Consider the following 17,820-nt stretch of genomic DNA (forward strand, 5'->3'; position numbering starts at 1 on the left):
AAAAAGGCTGAAGAACAGGAGCTCCAAGGTCTTAATCTCTGGATAACTCCCAGTGCTATGTGTGAATCAGATCAGGAGTAGAATGATAGAACAGATGAATGAGTGGCCGAGGAAGTGATGCGGGGGGCAGGGTTTCAGATTTCTGAATCTTTGGGATCTTTTCTGAGAAGGTATGACCTGTACAAAAATCTTAGATGACATCTGAACCCGAGGGAAGGGGTCAATATCCTTGGGGGCAGGTTTGCTAGTGCTGTTGGGGAGGGTTTAAACTAAGTTGATAGGGGAATGGGAACAGGAATGATCGGACTGAAGATGGGGTAGTTGACATAGAAGTTGATGCAGTGTGCAGTGAGACTGTGAGGATGGACAGGCAGACGATAGGGCAAAATTGCAGTCAGTGGGCTGAGGTGAAGTGTAACATGGGGGAAAAATTGAAAAAGTGATGAATACAGTACTGAAGGTGTTATATGTGAATGCATGCAGTATACAGAAGAAGATCTGTGATTTTGTAGTGCATTTAGAGATTGGCAGGTATGACTTTATGGACATTACTGAGACGTGGCTGAAAGAAGATTACAATTGGAAGCTTAACATCCACAAATACACAATGTATCAAAAGGGCAGGGAAGTAGCCAGAGGGTGTGGGGTAGCTCAGTTGGTCATAAATGAGATCAAATCCTTAGAAAGAGATGACATGGGATCAGAAGCTGTAGAATCCTTGTGGCTAGAATTAGAGAACAGCAATGGTGAAAAGACCCTGATGGGAATTATATGCAGGTCCCTAACCAATAGCCAGGATGTGGGATATAAATTTCAACTGGAAATAAAAAAGGCATCTGATAGGGGCAATCTTACTATTCAATATGCAGGTAGATTGGGAAAACCAGATTGGTGCTGGATCACAAGAGTGGGAGTTTGTAGAATGCCTGTAAGATGGTTTTTTAGAGCAACTTGTGGTTGAGCCCACTAGGAGAAAGATAATTCTGGAATGAGTGTAGTGTAACGAACCAGATTTGATTAAGAAGCTTAAGGGAATTCACCCTGCAGTTTGCGAGAGAGCAGATAAAGTCAGATATATCTGTATTACAGTGGTGGAAAGGGGAATTACAGAAGCATGAGAGAACAGCTGGCCAAAGTTGATTGGAAGGGGACACTAGCAGGGATGACAGCAGAACAGCAGTGGCTGGAGTTTCTGGGAAAGTTCAGAAGAAGCAGGGTAGATATATCCCAAAGTTGAAGAAAGGGAGCATGAGGCAACCATGGCTGACAAGGGAAGTCAAAAGACAGCAGAAAAGCAAAAGGGAGGGCCTATAATATAGCAAGACAATAATGGAAGGCAACTAAAAATCCATAAGGAAAGAAAAGATGACATATGTAGGTAAACTAGCCAAAAATATCAAAGAGTTTACCAAAAGTTTGATCAGATATATAAAAAGTAAAAGAGAGGTGACAGTGGATATTGGACCACTGGAAAATGATGCTGAAGACATACTAATGAGAGACTAAGAAATGGTGTACAAACCTCTTAAGTATTTTGCATCAGTCTTCACTGTGGAAGACACTAGCAGTATGCCAGAAATTTGAGTGTGTCAGAGGGCAGAAGTGAATGTAGTTGTTATTACCAGGGAGATGGTGCTTGGGAAACTGAAAGATCTGAAGATACATAAGTCACTTGGACCAGATAGATGACACTTCAGGGTTCTGAAAGAGGTAGCTGAAGTGATTGTGGAGTCATTAGTGATGAACTTCCAAAAATCACCAGTTTCTGGAATGTTTCCAGAAGATTGAAAAATTGCAAATATCATTCCACTCTTTAAGGAGGAAGGGAGACAAAAGAAAATAGATTGTGTGTCATGCAGCCTGATTTCAGTGGTTGTGAAGATATTGCAGTCTATTGTTAAGGATAAGGTTTAGAGGTATTTGGAGACTCATGATAATGTAGGCCAAAGTCAGCATGGTTTAGTTAAGGAGAAATCTGGCCTGGCAAATATGTTAGAACTCTTTGAGGAAATAACAAGCAGAATAGATGACGGAGAGTCAGGGATATTGTTTACTTGGATTTTCTGAAGACTTTTAGCAAGGTGTAGCACATGAGGCTGCATAACAAGATAAGAACCCATGTTATTACATGAAAGATGTAATAATTCTTTCAGCATTGAAAGAAGTTCGGCTGATTGGCAGGAGGCAAATGGTCAGAATAAAGGGGACCTATTCTGGTTGGCTGTAGGTGACAAGTGGTGCTTGCTCCTCAGGGATCAGTATTGGGATCACTTCTTTTCACATTATATGTCAGCTATATAGATGACAGAATTGATGGCTTTGTGGCCAAATTTGCAGACAGGTGGAAGGGCAGGTAGTGTTGAGGAAGCAGGGAGTCTGCAAAAGGACTTCATACAGATTGGGAGAATGGGCAAAAAAGTAGTAGATGGAATATAGTGCAGAGAAGTGTATGGCCATGCACTTTGGTGAAAGAATAAAGGTGTAGTCTATTTTCGAAACAGGAAGAAAATTAAAAAATCAAATGGACTTGGGAGTCCTTGTGCAGGATTCCTTAAAGGTCAACTGGCAGGTCGAGTTATGGTAAGGAAAACAAATGCTATGTTAGTATTCATTTTGAGAGGGCTAGGTAGATAGATAGATTATTGATCCCAAAGGAAATTACAGTGTCATGTAGCATTACAAGTGCACAGATATACAGGTGTCCCCCGCTTTATGAAACCTCGCTATTACGAAAGACCTGGATTAGTTACCTGATTTCGCTAACAGAAGGTGTTTTCACTGTTACGAAGAAAGGAACTTCTTTAGCCAGATGCTGATGAATCTGTGAAATTCATTGCTATGGAGGGCTGTAGAGGCCAAGTCATTGAGTATATTTAAAGCAGAGGGTGATACATTCTTGGTTAGTCAAGACATTAAAGGTTACGAGGAGAATGGGATTGAAAGGGATAATAATCAGCCATGATGGAATAGCAGAGCAGACTCGATAGGCCAAATGGCCTAATTCTACTCCTATTCTGCGGCTGGCAGTAAGGACTAGATCAGATACTGGCTTTCTCATTGGTGTCCAATGTGGAAAGTAGTTTAAATTAATTATTTGAGCTGGTAGGGTTACTGTTCTCCTCAACCTTAGTGAACACAGCAGGTCAACTGAGAGTTTTGGCTGTCGGGAGAGTCAGCTGTCAGGAGAGAGTCTACTGTCAGTGGACTTCAGTCCTAGTTAAGAGAGAGCAAAGGATGGAATGGCTTATACCACCAGCAGTTTCAAATCAGAAGGGACTAGGGGATGAGATGAATTATCTACAAGGATATAGCCTACTGAATGATCTCCAAACCACTACACCCTCAGTCTCAGTGGCTCTCCTCCACGTACATTACTCACATTTTGAGTTTTGAATGCTAAAATTATGCCTATAGCATGTTAAATAACAAAGATCATTCTGGTTTAAAGTGGAGAGGATGGCGAGAAGGTGGAGAAAGTTGCTGAACAGAAGCCGCGACGAAGAAGGAGACAGCGACATGCTGAAAAAGTGGATGGACCCGAAGTACAAGAGTCTGCTTTCTGGAAGAAGATTACAGCTTACCAGCAGAAGCTACTTGTGAGTGTGATGTTTGACTTTATGTTGATACCGTCAGTGTAGAATAATTTGATTCTTTCACCATTTCAATCCTAAAAAGTTGACTTTTCAAACGATTTTCTCCCTGTTGAATTTTTGTAGTACAGAACAAGGTCATTCAGCTCATCAACTCTTGGTACAGAAATCGTTTGTGTTTTCCCAATGTCCAGCAAAGCTTCCCTTTTGAAAATATCTACATTCAATGAATTCCATATCATAGCCACATGACAGAGGTGTAGATATAGTTATATCGGATACAGGATCTCCCTGGGTTACAAACGCCGGAAGTATGGGTACTCATACATGCTGACAAGCTCCCAGAAATATTATCTTTAAATGAGAGCCAGTCTTGAAATAAAAGCCTGCCTATATGTAACCTCCCACAGTTTTCAGATACTATTGTTTCTTAAGAATGCAGGCTGCTCATTTCACCATGGGAGGTCAGTTAAGAAAGTTGCTTTGGAAATTGGCAAGCAATTGTTTCCATTGAAACTTGCAATAATAGTCTATTAAGCAATGTCACATCCACTGATACTGAAAGCCCACTGAAACCAGCCATTGCATTTGAGACATCCTGACTCAGTGCCATTGTTCATTGGTAGGGGCAGACAATAAATATAAATCCACATTAATTGACCCTCATCAACACCATTCACTCCGGTACTGTGGATGGTTTTTGTATAAAGTGATTTTTTAGATTAGATTAGATTATGAGAACACTCATTCCTCTTTTATTGTCATTTAGAAATGCATACATGCATTAAGAAATGATACAATGTTTCACTGGAGTGATATCACAGAAAACAGGACAAACCAAAGACTAACACTGACAGAACCACATAATTATAACATATAGTTACAGCAGTGCAAAGCAATACCATAATTTGATAAAGAACAAACCATGGGCACGGCAAAAAGAAAGTCTCAAAAGTCCCCGAGTCGATCGACTCCCAAGTCCCCGATAGCAGGCGGCAAAAGGGAGAAACTCCCTGCCATAAACCTCCAGGCACCGTCAACTTGCCGATGCCTTGGAAGCAGCCGACCACAGCCGACACTGAGTCCATCCGTCCATAAACTTCGAGCCTCCAACCAGCCCCTCCGATACAGCCTCCCGAGCGCCATCCTCTGCCGAGCACCTTCGACCTAGCCCCAGCCGCTGAAACAAGCAAAGCCGAGGATTTCGGGGCCTTCTGCTCCAGAGATTCCGGTTACCACACAGTAGCAGCCGCAGCGAAGCGGGCATTGCAGAAGTTTCTCCAGATGTTCCTCCGTACTCTCACGTCCGTCTCCATCAAGTCAGAATTGTGCACGGTCCCCTACTTGACAGATAACAGATATTCATCACCGGAGACGCGGTGCGCGCTGCCGTCGCACTGCCACCTTCTCCTCTTCCTCTATATTCTATATTCTATATTGTCTATATTCTGACATATGGTCAAAAATTAAGCTTTGGACATCTGTAAAAACTGAACCCATCTGTAACTCAGGGATAGCCTGTACAGAAAAACAGTTTTCTGCCAATATTTATGTACTGCATATACCTCCTGCAATCCTCCTGCCTATAAAACTATAAATGTACCCTCTATTCTTTTCCCCTTTAAATACCTGTCCAGTTTCCTTTTGAGTGTATCTATACTATTCACTGTAAACTTTCTCCTTGGAGAAGGGTTCTCAGTATTTTCTCCCCATTAAGGAAGTACTTTATCTCCCTCCTTATATACCTGCATCATATTTTAAATTATTATCTCGAGAAGAACTGCTGCATGGAATTTGTTACTTCAACAGCATCAGTTTAAGGCAAAGTTAGAGAGCTGCAAATACTCTGTGATTATAATTCATTGCCCACAATTCCCTGCATGCCAGAAATTTGCTTCTATTACTTTTCTGGATATTGTGAAGTAATTTATCTGACTTTTATTCTTGTAAAGAAAGGGGATTTTTAGTTATTAGAAGCAGTGCTAAATGAGACACTTTGAAATTGAAGGACATCTAAAATTCAGGGAAAGAAATATGAGAGTAAAGAATGTGATAAAAACAGACCATGTACACTTACTGTGGAGATAAACATGAAGGCGACTGAGTTGAGATGCAGGTTTAATATCACTGGCATGGGTCGTGAAATTTATTGTTTAACAGCAGCAGTACAGTTCGATACGTAATAATAGATATCTATACATTGCAATAATATACATAAAAGATTAAATTATTTAAGTCATACAAAAAGGAAGAAAAATAAGTTAGCTAGTGTTCATTGGTTCATTTTCCATTCAGAACTCTGATGGTGGGGGGCAGGAAGCTGTTCCTGAAGCAGCTGAGTCGGTGTCTTCAGGCTCCTGTACCTCCTCCTTGATGGTAGCAATGAGAAGGGGGCATGTCCTGGGTGATGGGGGTCCTTAGTGATGGGTGCCACCTTTTAGAGGCGTCACCTTTTGAAGGTGTCCTTAATGCTAGGGAGACAAGTGCCCGTGATTATGCTGGCCTGTCTTTAGAATTTTCTGCAGCTTTTTCTGATCCCGTGCAGCGGTCCCTCCATACCGGACGGTATTGCAACCGGTTAGAATGCTCTGTATGGTACATCTGTAAAAGTTTGCCAGAGTCTTTGATGTCATACCAAGTCTGCTCAAATTCCCAATGAAATACAGCTGCTGTCTGGTGTAACTCCAGGATAGTTCTTCAATGCTGTTGACACCAAGGAACTTGAGACTGCTCACCTTTTCCACTGCTGATCCCTCAGTGAGAAATGGTGTGTGTTTGCTCAACTCCCTTCCTGAAGTTCACAATCAATTTCTTGGTCTTAGTGTAAGGTTGTTGTTGTGAGATCAACCAGCTGATCTGTTGTACTCCTGTACACTTCCTTGTCACCATCTGAATTTCTTCCTACAATATTTGAGTCAATAGTAAATTTATAGATGGCATTTGAGCTGTGAGGGGCCACGCAGTCATGGGTATAGAGGGAGGAGAGCAGTGGGCTAAAGCACATATTCTTGAGGTATGCCAGTGTTGATAGTCAGTAAGGAGCAGTTATTATTTCTGTTCTGCACTGAGTGGTCTCCTGGTTTGAAAGTCAAAGATCAGTTACAGAGGAAGGTACAGAGACCCAGGTTTTGGAGCTTGTTGATTAAAACTGAGGGTATGATTGTGTTGAACATTCAGCTCTAACCAATGAACAGCAGTCTGAGGTAGGTGTTGCTATTGTCATAGAATAGGATCATAGTATTGTGGCTCTGGTCAGAAGAAAGGAGGCATGCATTTTGGTGTAGTCAGTTGGGATTAACTGAGTCCCATGAGCAGTATAAGGGACGTAGGAGTATACTTGAGAAGAAAATCAGGAGGGCAAAAGGGGAAAAAGATATTCCATTCTGACATATCAGTTCATGGTCTCTACTGTCACAATGAGGCTAATCTGGAGGAGCAACACCTCATATTCTGTCTGGGTAGCCTCCAACCTGGCGGTGTCAGCATTGATATCTCTAACTTCCCGTAATTTCTCTCCCCTTCCCCTTCTCTCTTTTTCCATTCCCCACTCTGGCTTCTTCATGTCCCTTCTCCTTGTTTTATCAACACGTCTCTCTGGTGCCTTTCCTCCTTCCCTTTCTCCCATGGTCGATTGTCCTCTTCTATCAGATTTCTTCTTGTTTAGCCCTTCATTGCTTCTACCTTTTCACCTCCCAGCTTCTCACTCCATGCCTCTTCCCCCACCCACCCGCCTTCCCCCTCATCAGGCCTCGCCTATCCCCTGCTAGCTTGCACTCATTCCTCCTGCCCTCGCCTTCTTATGCTGGCTTCTGCTTCCTTCCTTTCTCATCCAGGTGAAGGGCCATGGCCTGAAATGTTGATTGTTTATTCCTGTTCCTTTATGCTGCCTGGCTTGCTGAGTTCCTCTTGCATTTCATGTGTTTTGCTCAAGATTTCAGGATCTATGGAACCTCTTGTGCTGAAGATTTGCCTCATTGTTGTTTTCGAACTTAGTTACAGTCATTAAGTTCTTGGGTATATGAAGTTTGAATTTTATTCTTTATAATTAGCTTCCTGTTTCACTCTGAACCTCTCTTTCCAGAATTACTTTGCACGCAACTTCTACAATATGAGGATGCTGGCGTTGTTTGTAGCCTTTGCAATTAACTTCATTCTCCTTTTCTATAAGGTAAGAAATTTGTTTTTTAGGTTTTGTTTAATTTTATTTAACAGTTCCTGGGGTGCTGAAGGAGTTGTGTGTGTTGGGGGGGAGGGGTTGGGGAGTAGTGGTGTTTTGTGGCAAAACTTAATGGATTCCTTGCCAAAATCCATCAACCACACAGAAGGAAAAGATTAGCAAATACACTGGAATGCGACCAATTGCAGGCTCCCTTTGTAGCTGCTTACCATTCTATCCTGGAAATATATCAGTTTCCTCATCATGGCTAGATCTACATCATGGAACTTGATTTAGATCCAGGGATGTCATGGGACATTGCTGGATCTACATCATGGAACCTTCCCAGTGATCTCCTAGGAGTATCTTCATTGGAAGAACTGCAGCAATTCAATAAAGTGGCTCATCTCCAACTTCTCAAGGGCAGTTAGGCATGGGCAACAGTTCCTGGTCTTGTCAGTTAATGTCCATGTTCTGTTAATGGAAACAGGATTTTTTTTTGACAGTATTATAGTGTTCCACCCCCAGACTCTGCATTCCACTGATATGAATGATGCAATTACAATTTTTCTCTTTAATCATCAAAATGTGAGACTGTAGTTGACTGTTCGCAACTGGTCTAAGTTTGGTAATTCACTACAGAACTATTAATTAATCAAAGCTCCCACTTTATTGTCTCTGCACAAATAACAACGTAACTATGCTGACACTGGGCCAACAACTTTAAACATGAATATTACTGTAAAAATATTCACTCAGACCATTTCTCCAATCTATAACACTGACACAGACGATCTCCCGTTGACCAGATGATTGATTCTTCTTCTCTCAGCCTCTGGCATGAGGTTCTCCCTCGCGACAGTTAGTCTCCAGAGTTCTCACCACTTTGTGTTTGAAGCCCTTTGTTCTTATAGGCTTTCCTTATCAGATCATATGTTGCATTTCAATGTTGTTGATGCAAGGTCATCGGACTGATTCCCAATGGACCTAGTCCAAGCCAGCATTAGTTTATTGCCTTTCTGCAAATGACAACTTGTAATTAATGTCTGTTTGTTCTGAATCAGCCAGCTACTAGACATGAGCTACTTAGGCCAGACACAGGCTCCCCTATTCATAAACCTGCATGTTCTATCTTACCAAAGAATGCCTCACAAATGATTTCCTATTTGAAAATGATCTCTAGCTCAGCTGATTATCAGAAGCATCACTGTGTCAACTTTAAAGCACTTTGATAGAACTATTCCTGAGCACAAAACAGTTTACGAGACAGCTCTGAAAATGGAGGTTACAGGGCAGCTTCACAAAATGGCAGCCTCTGTTCCTTTAAGCACAAGGCAAGAACAAAGATAATTGGTTTGTCTTCTTCTTCTCTCCTTGACCATTCGAGTTTGATGTTTTCTTCCATAATTTAATTCCTTCAAGGCAAAAACTATCAATGTTTATTAGTACATTTCTTAATTTATTTCAATGTTCGATGACAGTAAATTGATTGGCCTTAGCTCAAACAATATTGAGGTAGCCTACAGGGAGGCAGTTATCTCTCTGACACAGTGGTGTCAAGAAAATAACCTCTCCATCAATGTTGCAAAAACAAAGGAGCTGGTTGTGGACTACAGGAGGAATGGAGACAGGCTCATCCCTATTGACATCAGTGGTTCTGGAGTTGAAGGGGTAAACAGCGTCAAGTTCCTCGGCATCCACATCAATGAGGACCTCACGTGGTCTGTACTCACCAGTTGTGTGGTGAAAAAGGCACGACAGCGCCTCTTTCATCTCAGACAGTTGAGGAAGTTTGGTATGGACCCCCAAATCCTAAGAACTTCCGACAGAGGCACAATTAAGAGCATCCTGACTGGCTGCATCACTGCCTGGTATGGGAACTGTAGCCCCCTTAATCGCAGGGCTCTGCAGAGAGTAGGGTGGACACCCCAGAGCATCTGTACTTGTGAACTTCCCATGATTCAGCATATTTACAAGGACAGGTGTGTAAAATGGGCCCGTAGGATCTTTGGGGTCCAAACCCATCCCAACCACAATCTATTCCAGCTGCTACCATCCAGGAAGCAGTACCACAGCATAAAAGCCAGAACCAACAGGCTCCAGGACAGCTTCTTCCACCAGGCCATCAGACTGATGAACTCACGCTGATTTGAGTGTATTCTACTGCAGCCCCCCTGGCCACCCTCAGGGTCGCTCGGCTCGCTGTTGTCTAGGGAAACAACCCTTGGCCCTGCCAACCTGGGTAATTAGTTTGTGCGGATGCTGTGTGATGTACCCCACCCCGCCCAAATAACAGACAATACACCATACACGATTAAATGATTTACAGTTTATAGATATTACTGGAACTATATAATTAATAGAGAATAAAATATAAAAGGAAAATAAAAGGTGCCACACTTATCAACGTTCAATCTCTTCGTGCACAAAACAGTTGGAGCTCAAGAACCACCTTCTTCACCCTGCGACCCCTTGGACCACCTCGACCGGCCACCTGGGACCATCAACGGTGGTTGACCAGATGCTCCACACGAGTCCGTCTCCGTCTCCCCCCTTGCCGAACGGCCCGCTCGGGGTCTGACCCCGTTAGCGGACTCACAGCACCTGGTCAGTCCTCTCTCTTTCTCTCCCGCCTTCTGCCCCAAAAACCCCGCGCATACAAAAACTTCCAGATACACCAAAGTCATAACAACTATCTCAACTGGTTCATAACATCCTCTTATCAGCCCCTAACCCATAACAAGCTGCTAGCGCAAAGCTTTCTCAGCGTTTAACATAACAAAGAAGCATTCCCGATTATAACATGACAAAGAAGCCATTTTAATTGGCCTCCACAGTAACATAACCCCCTTACACTCTCCCCCCACCAAATAAAGTCATGTCCTCATGACTTCTAAAGAACTCGCCAACCAGTCCTGCAGACACACAACACTCACATACACACAGTGACAGTGCTCCCCAAACAGTGGACCTTACTCCCGTCCCACGGACGCTACATAGGCCAACCTATCTGGAAGCTTCTTAACTCTCCGAGACCTCCGTACCCCCTCACCTAAACCCAAAAGGCTCAGACACTACTAGGGATACCTCGGGCCTGCTTGCCAACTCCTCTGTCACTCAGGCCACCACTACAGCTCAGAGCCCCTTGTCCCGTGTCCAGGGCCCCGCTTCTTTTCCTTCCTGATCCTGCCGTAACTCAGACTGCCCACAGCTAGCCCTCCCCACTACACCTGACTCAGTGGGAGAAGGGCCAAATGTCTCTTCCTCAATCATGGGGAAGTTAGCGAAAGGCAGCATGTACCACATGTCCAGCACATCATCCTTCCTCATTCCCTTGATCGGTAGCTGCTGTTTGAGTTTCTCCAAACTGGAACATTTAGCTGGGGCTACCCCTTCAGGCTCCTGCAGTTGAGACATCAGCTTCAGGTTCCTTTCAGGCGTCCGCCTCCCTTTTCTGAGGTATGTCCTCTATTTCTTCACCTCCTCGGGAGTGTAATCAAACTCCCCTCCCTGGGCTCTCGGTTTTCTGTTGGCCTTGGTCAGAACACTTCCTTGATCTTCCCCAACTTGTAAGTCTTCCAATCTTTTCTGAATCGACGTCTTGAGTTTCCGCTGATCCCTTCGAAGGTGGGTCATTGTTTCTGCTTGCTGGATTAATTCATCAGTACATGACCACAGTGTCGGCTCGGAATTCCGTTGCTGCTTCTCCACGATGACGAGCGTGAATTCCAAGTCTGCAATGGTCGTCCCACAAGTGCGGCACTCAGTCTCCAGCCGGCATTTCTGAGCGTTCAGTTCAGCAGTGCAAATCCCCTCTCTTCCCTGTGTCTCATTCAGATTGATGACCTGGGCTTCCATCCCCAGGTCCACCGCCGTCTGTTCCTACACCAGGAAGTTCAACTTATATGTCGGGTCATTTTTCTCACATTGCACCAAATTCCTCCGGCCAAAAACTCCTCCACATTTGACACTTCGCTTCTGTCACCCGGGCTCAGCCACTCGCCTTGCCTCATAGTCCCCCCAGGCGAATCCAAGCTCCAGGCAGTCATCCACATACGCCTAAACTCCACACACCTTCACTTCCCCCATGGCCTTCCTCATGTCCCGCAGGAAGGACGCACGGGCTCCGGATATGCCCTTGGGCATCTTTTCAGATCGGAATAATCCTAGGGAACTAATAAAGGCCATCTTTGGCTCAACAGCCGCACTCCTCGGGATCTGACAATATCCACTCCTCAGATCCAGCACATTAAACTATGCCGCATATTCCACACACACACTGCCTCCATCTTCCACTGCGCCAGGGTCCAGTTGCCGCGACCTCTCTCTCACTGAGGTGTCTTCAGCAGTCAACTCCCCTCTCTCGTGGTAGTTCAGAGCGACTGCTAAGAGGGTCTCACCCTCAGCTACTTCCCCCAGGCCGTACCACAGCTGGGTCTCGTTTAAATTCGGTACCGGCTCAAGGCTGCTACACACGTCCTCAGAAGCAACTCGACACGCTGGGTGCCCAGACAATGCCCCCATGAACTCCAGGGTTATTAGCCAATCATCGTCTTCTGGATAATTACTGGCACTGGTACCCAAAATCTTGTGGTTGTCAAGGGTAAATGCTTCAGACACCGATTGTAAAACAAACTGTACAACAACTTGACCTGCGCCCCAGGGTCGAGGATGGCTTTACCATCGCTTCCCTTTATCTGTAACGACACCCTGGGGCGTGGTCCCTCGAAGCCTTCAGGAATAGAGTCTTTTCCTTTCAGAAGTTCATTGGTACATTGCTGGGAACGTGCTTCCCCAGAGACCCCAAGCCGTTCCCCCACTGGGCCTCCACTAAGTTTCCCGACACCTCTCTGATCAGCTGAACAACTGAAGGAGGGGCTGATCCCCTGAAATGATCCCCCTGGCACTGCAAGCAATTTAGCTGCCCTCCTAGCCAGAGAAGACACACTGAAAACTCTCCCCCCTCTTTTAAATAACTGACAGCTATCACTACGGTGTAAGTGAACCTGACAGCTCTAACACCGTCACCAGCCCGCCTACTTAAACTTTCAACCAATCCCTGTTGCTCTCCCTCAACCGAGCACTGCCACTCATCTAACAACTGAGAGATCCGCTCCGCCCACGTCTCACACGTCTCTGCCCCTCTTGGGGTGGACACTATCCCAAGCGTCAGGCGGAGCCTGCCAGAGCTAGAACATTTATTCACAGACCCTACCTCCAAATCAGACCACTCTTTCCTCTCTCTCCCGACCACATGGACAGCCCCGAGTGCCATCTCCAACTCGTCAATGCCAGCCTGAACTTGAACAAAGACTGCACCCACAACGCATACAGCAATCACCAGCAAATAACCCACAGAGACACACATTACAGATTTAAACAGGACACCCACACAGCATACCAGTAGACCCAATCCCGGACAAAGCCCCCACAATGCAGCCCCCCGTCTACCCTCAGGGTCGCTCAGCTAGCTGTCATCTAGGGAAACAACCCTCGGCCCCGCCAAACTAGGTAATTAGTTTGTGTGGATGCTGTGTGATGTACCCCACCCCGCCCAAATAACAGACAATACACCAGATACGATTAAATGATTTACAGTTTATAGATATTACTGGAACTATATAATTAATAGAGAATAGAATATAAAAGGGAAATAAAAGGTGCCACACTTATCAAAGTTCAATCTCTTCATGCACAAAACAGCTGGAGCTCAAGAACCACCTTCTTCACCCTGCGACCCCTCGGACCACCTCGACCGGCCGCCTGGGACCATCAATGGTGGTCGACCAGATGCTCCACACGAGTCCGTCTCCGTCTCCTCGCCCTCACCGAACGCCCCGCTCGGGGTCCGACCCCATTAGTGGACTCACAGCACCTGGTCCATCCTCTCTCTTTCTCTCCCACCTTCTGCCCCAAAAACCCCATGCATACAAAAACTTCCAGATACACCAAAGTCATGACAACTATCCCAATTGGTTCATAACACCCTCTTATCAGCCTCTAACCCACAACAAGATGCTAGAGCAAAGCTTTATCAGTGTTTAACATAACAAAGAAGCATTCCCGATTATAACATAACAAAGAAGCCATTTTAATTAGCCTCCGCAGTAACATAAAAGACGAAACCCCCTTACAGTACATTACATTGGTTGTTCTATTTATTAAAAATTATTATAAATTACTATGATTGCACCTTGCACATTTAGATGGAGCTGTAACGTAAAGATTTTTACTCCTCATGTATGCGAAGGATGTAAGAAATAAAGTCAATTCAATGTTTTCATCAATCTAAACAAAATTTAGAAGCATAGAAACATAGAAAACCGACAGCACAATACAGGCCTTTAGGCCTACAAAGCTGTACCGAACATGTCCTTACCTGAGAGATTACCTAAGGTTACCCATAGCCCTCTATTTTTCTGAGGTCCATATACCTGTCCAGGAGTCTCTTAAAGGACCCTATCATATTTGCCTCCACCACTGTCGCCGGCAGCCCATTTACCACTCTCTGTGTTAAAATGCTTACCCCTGACATCTCCTCTGTACCTACTCCCAAGCAACTTAAAGCTGTGCCTGCTCATGCCAGCCATTTCAACCCTGGGAAAAAGCCTCTGACTATCCACACGATGAATGCCTCTCATCGTCTTATGCACCTCCATCAGGTCACCTCTCATCATCCGTAGCTCCAAGGAATTGGTTCACTCAACCTATTCTCATAAGACATGCTCTCCAATCCAGGCAACATCCTCGTAAATCTCCTCTGCACCCTTTCTATGCTTTCCACATCCTTCCTCTAGTGAGACGACTAGAAATGAGCATAGTACTCCAAGTGGGGTCTGACCAGGGTTCTATATAGCTGCAACATTACCTCTCGGCTCCTAAACTCAATCCCACGATTGATGATGGCCAATGCACCATATACTTTCTTAACCACGGAGTCAACCTGTGCAGCATCTTTGAGTGTCGTATGGACTCGGACCCCAAGATCCCTCTGATCCTCCATACTGCCAAGAGTCTTACCATTAATACTATATTCTGTTATAATATTTGACCTACCAAAATGAACCACGTCACATTTATCTGGGTTGAACTCCATCTGCCACTTCTCAGCCAAGTTTTGCATCCTATCAATGTCCCACTGTAACCTCTGACAGCCCTCCACACTATCTACAACACCTCCAACCTTTGTGTCATCAGCAAATTTACTAACCCATCCCTCCACTTCCTCATCCAGGTCATTTATAAAAATCACAAAGAGTCGGGGTCCCAGAACAGTTCCCTGAGGCACTCCACTGGTAACCAACCTCAATGCAGAATATGACCCGTCTACAACCACACTTTGCCTTCTGTGGGCAAGCCAGTTCTGGATCCACAAAGCAATGTCCCCTTGGATCCCAAGACTCCTTACTTTCTCAATAAGCCTTGCATGAGGTACCTTGTCAAATGCCTTGCTGAAATCCATATACACTACATTACAGCTCTACCTTCATCAATGTGTTTAGTCAAATCCTCAAAAAATTCATTCGGGCTCGAAAGGCACGACCTGCCATTGAAAAAGCCATGCTGACTATTCCTAATCATATTATGCCTCTCCAAATGTTCATAAATCCTGCCTCTCAGGATCTTTTCCATCAACTTGCCCACCACTGAATTAAGGCTCATTGGTCTATAGTTTCCTGGTTATTTACAACAAGCTTTGTACACCACAGTTCCTGTACCCTGCCATCTTTTCCCTGTCTCATCGGAACGTACCTATGCAGAACACCACGCAAATGTCCCCTGAACATTTGCCACATTTCTTCCATACATTTCCCTGAGAACATCTGTTCTCAATTTATGCTTCCAAGCTCCTGCCTGATATCCTCATATTTCCCCTTACTCCAATTAAACGCTTTCCTAACTTGTCTGTTCCTATCCCTTTCCAGTGCTATGGTAAAGAGATAGAATTGTGATCACTATCCCCAAAATGCTCTCCCACTGAGAGACCTGACACCTGACCAAGTTCATTTCCCAATACCAGATCAAGTATAGCCTCTCCTCTTGTAGGCTTATCTACATATTGTGTCAAGAAACCTTCTTGAACACACCTGACAAACTCCAGCCCAATCTGAACCCCTCGCTCCAGGGACATGCCGATTGATATTTGTCACCAGTTGGCCTGTTGTCTCATGTAACCACCGGGTTTCACCCTACCCATCCTATACGCATGGCAGAATATGATGGTATCCCACCTCAAATATAGACGTGAGGCTTCAATTTTCACGCTCCTGCTGCAGTCTTGCCCATTCCCTCTCTATCTAATGATGTGGGGGAGCTGGTGCCAAAAAGGAGACTTTGAATCTTGGAGGTTTCCTTTCCAACACCAGGTCTCCCCACTGTTTAGGCTTCTTTTGATATTTTTGGGAGAGTATTGAGGTGAAAGACAGCTGATTACTGGGACTTAGTTTTTTTCCGTGCCTCCTGTAGTGGTGGGTCTGGGAGTTAAATATTTCTTTGGATTTGAGTCCTCACCAAGAGTTCAAATCTGAGCTATTTTTTTTCCTCTCTCTCTTTCCCTCTCACAATAACTCCTTACCTGTTCTCCATCTGCCTCTGGCGCTCCGCACCCCCTTTCTTTCTTCCAAGGCCTTCCGTCCATGATACTCCCCCTTCTCCAGCCTTGTATCCCTTTTGCCAATCAACATCTCAGCTATTCTGGACTATTCCTCTTCTCGCCCTGTCTCTTGCAAAAATGCCATCCCCTTCTCGCAATTCCTCCATCTCCGCCGCATCTGCTCTCAGGATGAGGCTTTTCATTCTAGGACAAGGGAGATGTCTTCTTTTTTTAAAGAAAGGGGCTTCCCTTCCTCCACTATCAACTCTGCTCTTAAATGCATCTCCCCCATTTCACGTACATCTGCTCTCACTCCATCCTCCCGCCACCCCACTAGGAATAGGGTTCCCCTTGTCCTCACCTACCACCCCACCAGCCTCCGGGTCCAACATATTATTCTCCGTAACTTCCGCCACCTGCAACGGGATCCCACCACTAAGCACATCTTTCCCTCCCCGCCTCTCTCTGCATTCCGCAGGGATCGCTCCCTACGCAACTCCCTTGTCCATTTGTCCCCCCCATCCCTCCCCACTGATCTCCCTCCTGGCACTTATCCGTGTAAACGGAACAAGTGCTACACATGCCCTTACACTTCCTCCCTTACCACCATTCAGGGCCCCAAACAGTCCTTCCAGGTGAGGCAACACTTCACCTGTGAGTCGGCTGGGGTGATATACTGCGTCCGGTGCTCCCGATGTGGCCTTTTATATATTGGTGAGACCCGACGCAGACTGGGAGATCGCTTTGCTGAACACCTACGCTCTGTCCGCCAGAGAAAGCAGGATCTCCCAGTGGCCAAACATTTTAATTCCACATCCCATTCCCATTCTGACATGTCTACCCACGGCCTTCTCTACTGTAAAGATGAAGCCACACTCAGGTTGGAGGAACAACACCTTATATTCCGTCTGGGTAGCCTCCAACCTGATGGCATGAACATCGACTTCTCTAACTTCTGCTAATGCCCCACCTCCCCCTCGTACCCCATCTGTTACTTATTTTTATACACACATTCTTTCTCTCACTCTCCTTTTTCTCCCTCTGTCCCTCTGAATATACCGCTTGCCCATCCTCTGGTTCCCCACCCCCCCCTTGTCTTTCTTCCCGGACCTCCTGTCCCATGATCCTCACGTATCCCTTTTGCCTATCACCTGTCCAGCTCTTGGCTCCATCCCTCCCCCTCCTGTCTTCTCCTATCATTTTGGATCTCCCCCTCCCCCTCCAACTTTCAAATCCCTTATTCACTCTTCCTTCAGTTAGTCCTGACGAAGGGTCTCGGTCTGAAACGTTGACTGCACCTCTTCCTAGAGATGCTGCCTGGCCTGCTGCGTTCACCAGCAACTTTGATGTGTGTTGCTTGAATTTCCAGCATCTACAGAATTCCTGTTGTTTGCAACTTCTCAGCTCTTGGCTTCATCACTCCCCCTATTGTCTTCTCCTATCATTTCGGGTCTCCCTCTCCCCCTCCCATGTTCAAATCT

At 45.2% G+C, this 17,820-nt stretch overlaps 1 protein-coding gene across 1 annotated transcript in view; it reads left to right on the top strand.

The window, feature by feature from the left end:
• ryr2a (ryanodine receptor 2a (cardiac)) overlaps positions 1-17,820 on the top strand; it is an 801,439-nt gene that overhangs the window by 707,001 nt on the left and 76,618 nt on the right. The window contains exons 89-90 of the mRNA XM_063055593.1: positions 3,449-3,596; positions 7,672-7,758. Of these exons, the coding sequence (XP_062911663.1) occupies positions 3,449-3,596; positions 7,672-7,758 (235 nt within the window). The remainder of the gene's footprint in view (positions 1-3,448; positions 3,597-7,671; positions 7,759-17,820) is intronic.

This window comes from Mobula hypostoma, chromosome 8 (genome assembly GCF_963921235.1).
Source record: "Mobula hypostoma chromosome 8, sMobHyp1.1, whole genome shotgun sequence".
Taxonomy (NCBI): Eukaryota; Metazoa; Chordata; class Chondrichthyes; order Myliobatiformes; family Myliobatidae; genus Mobula; species Mobula hypostoma.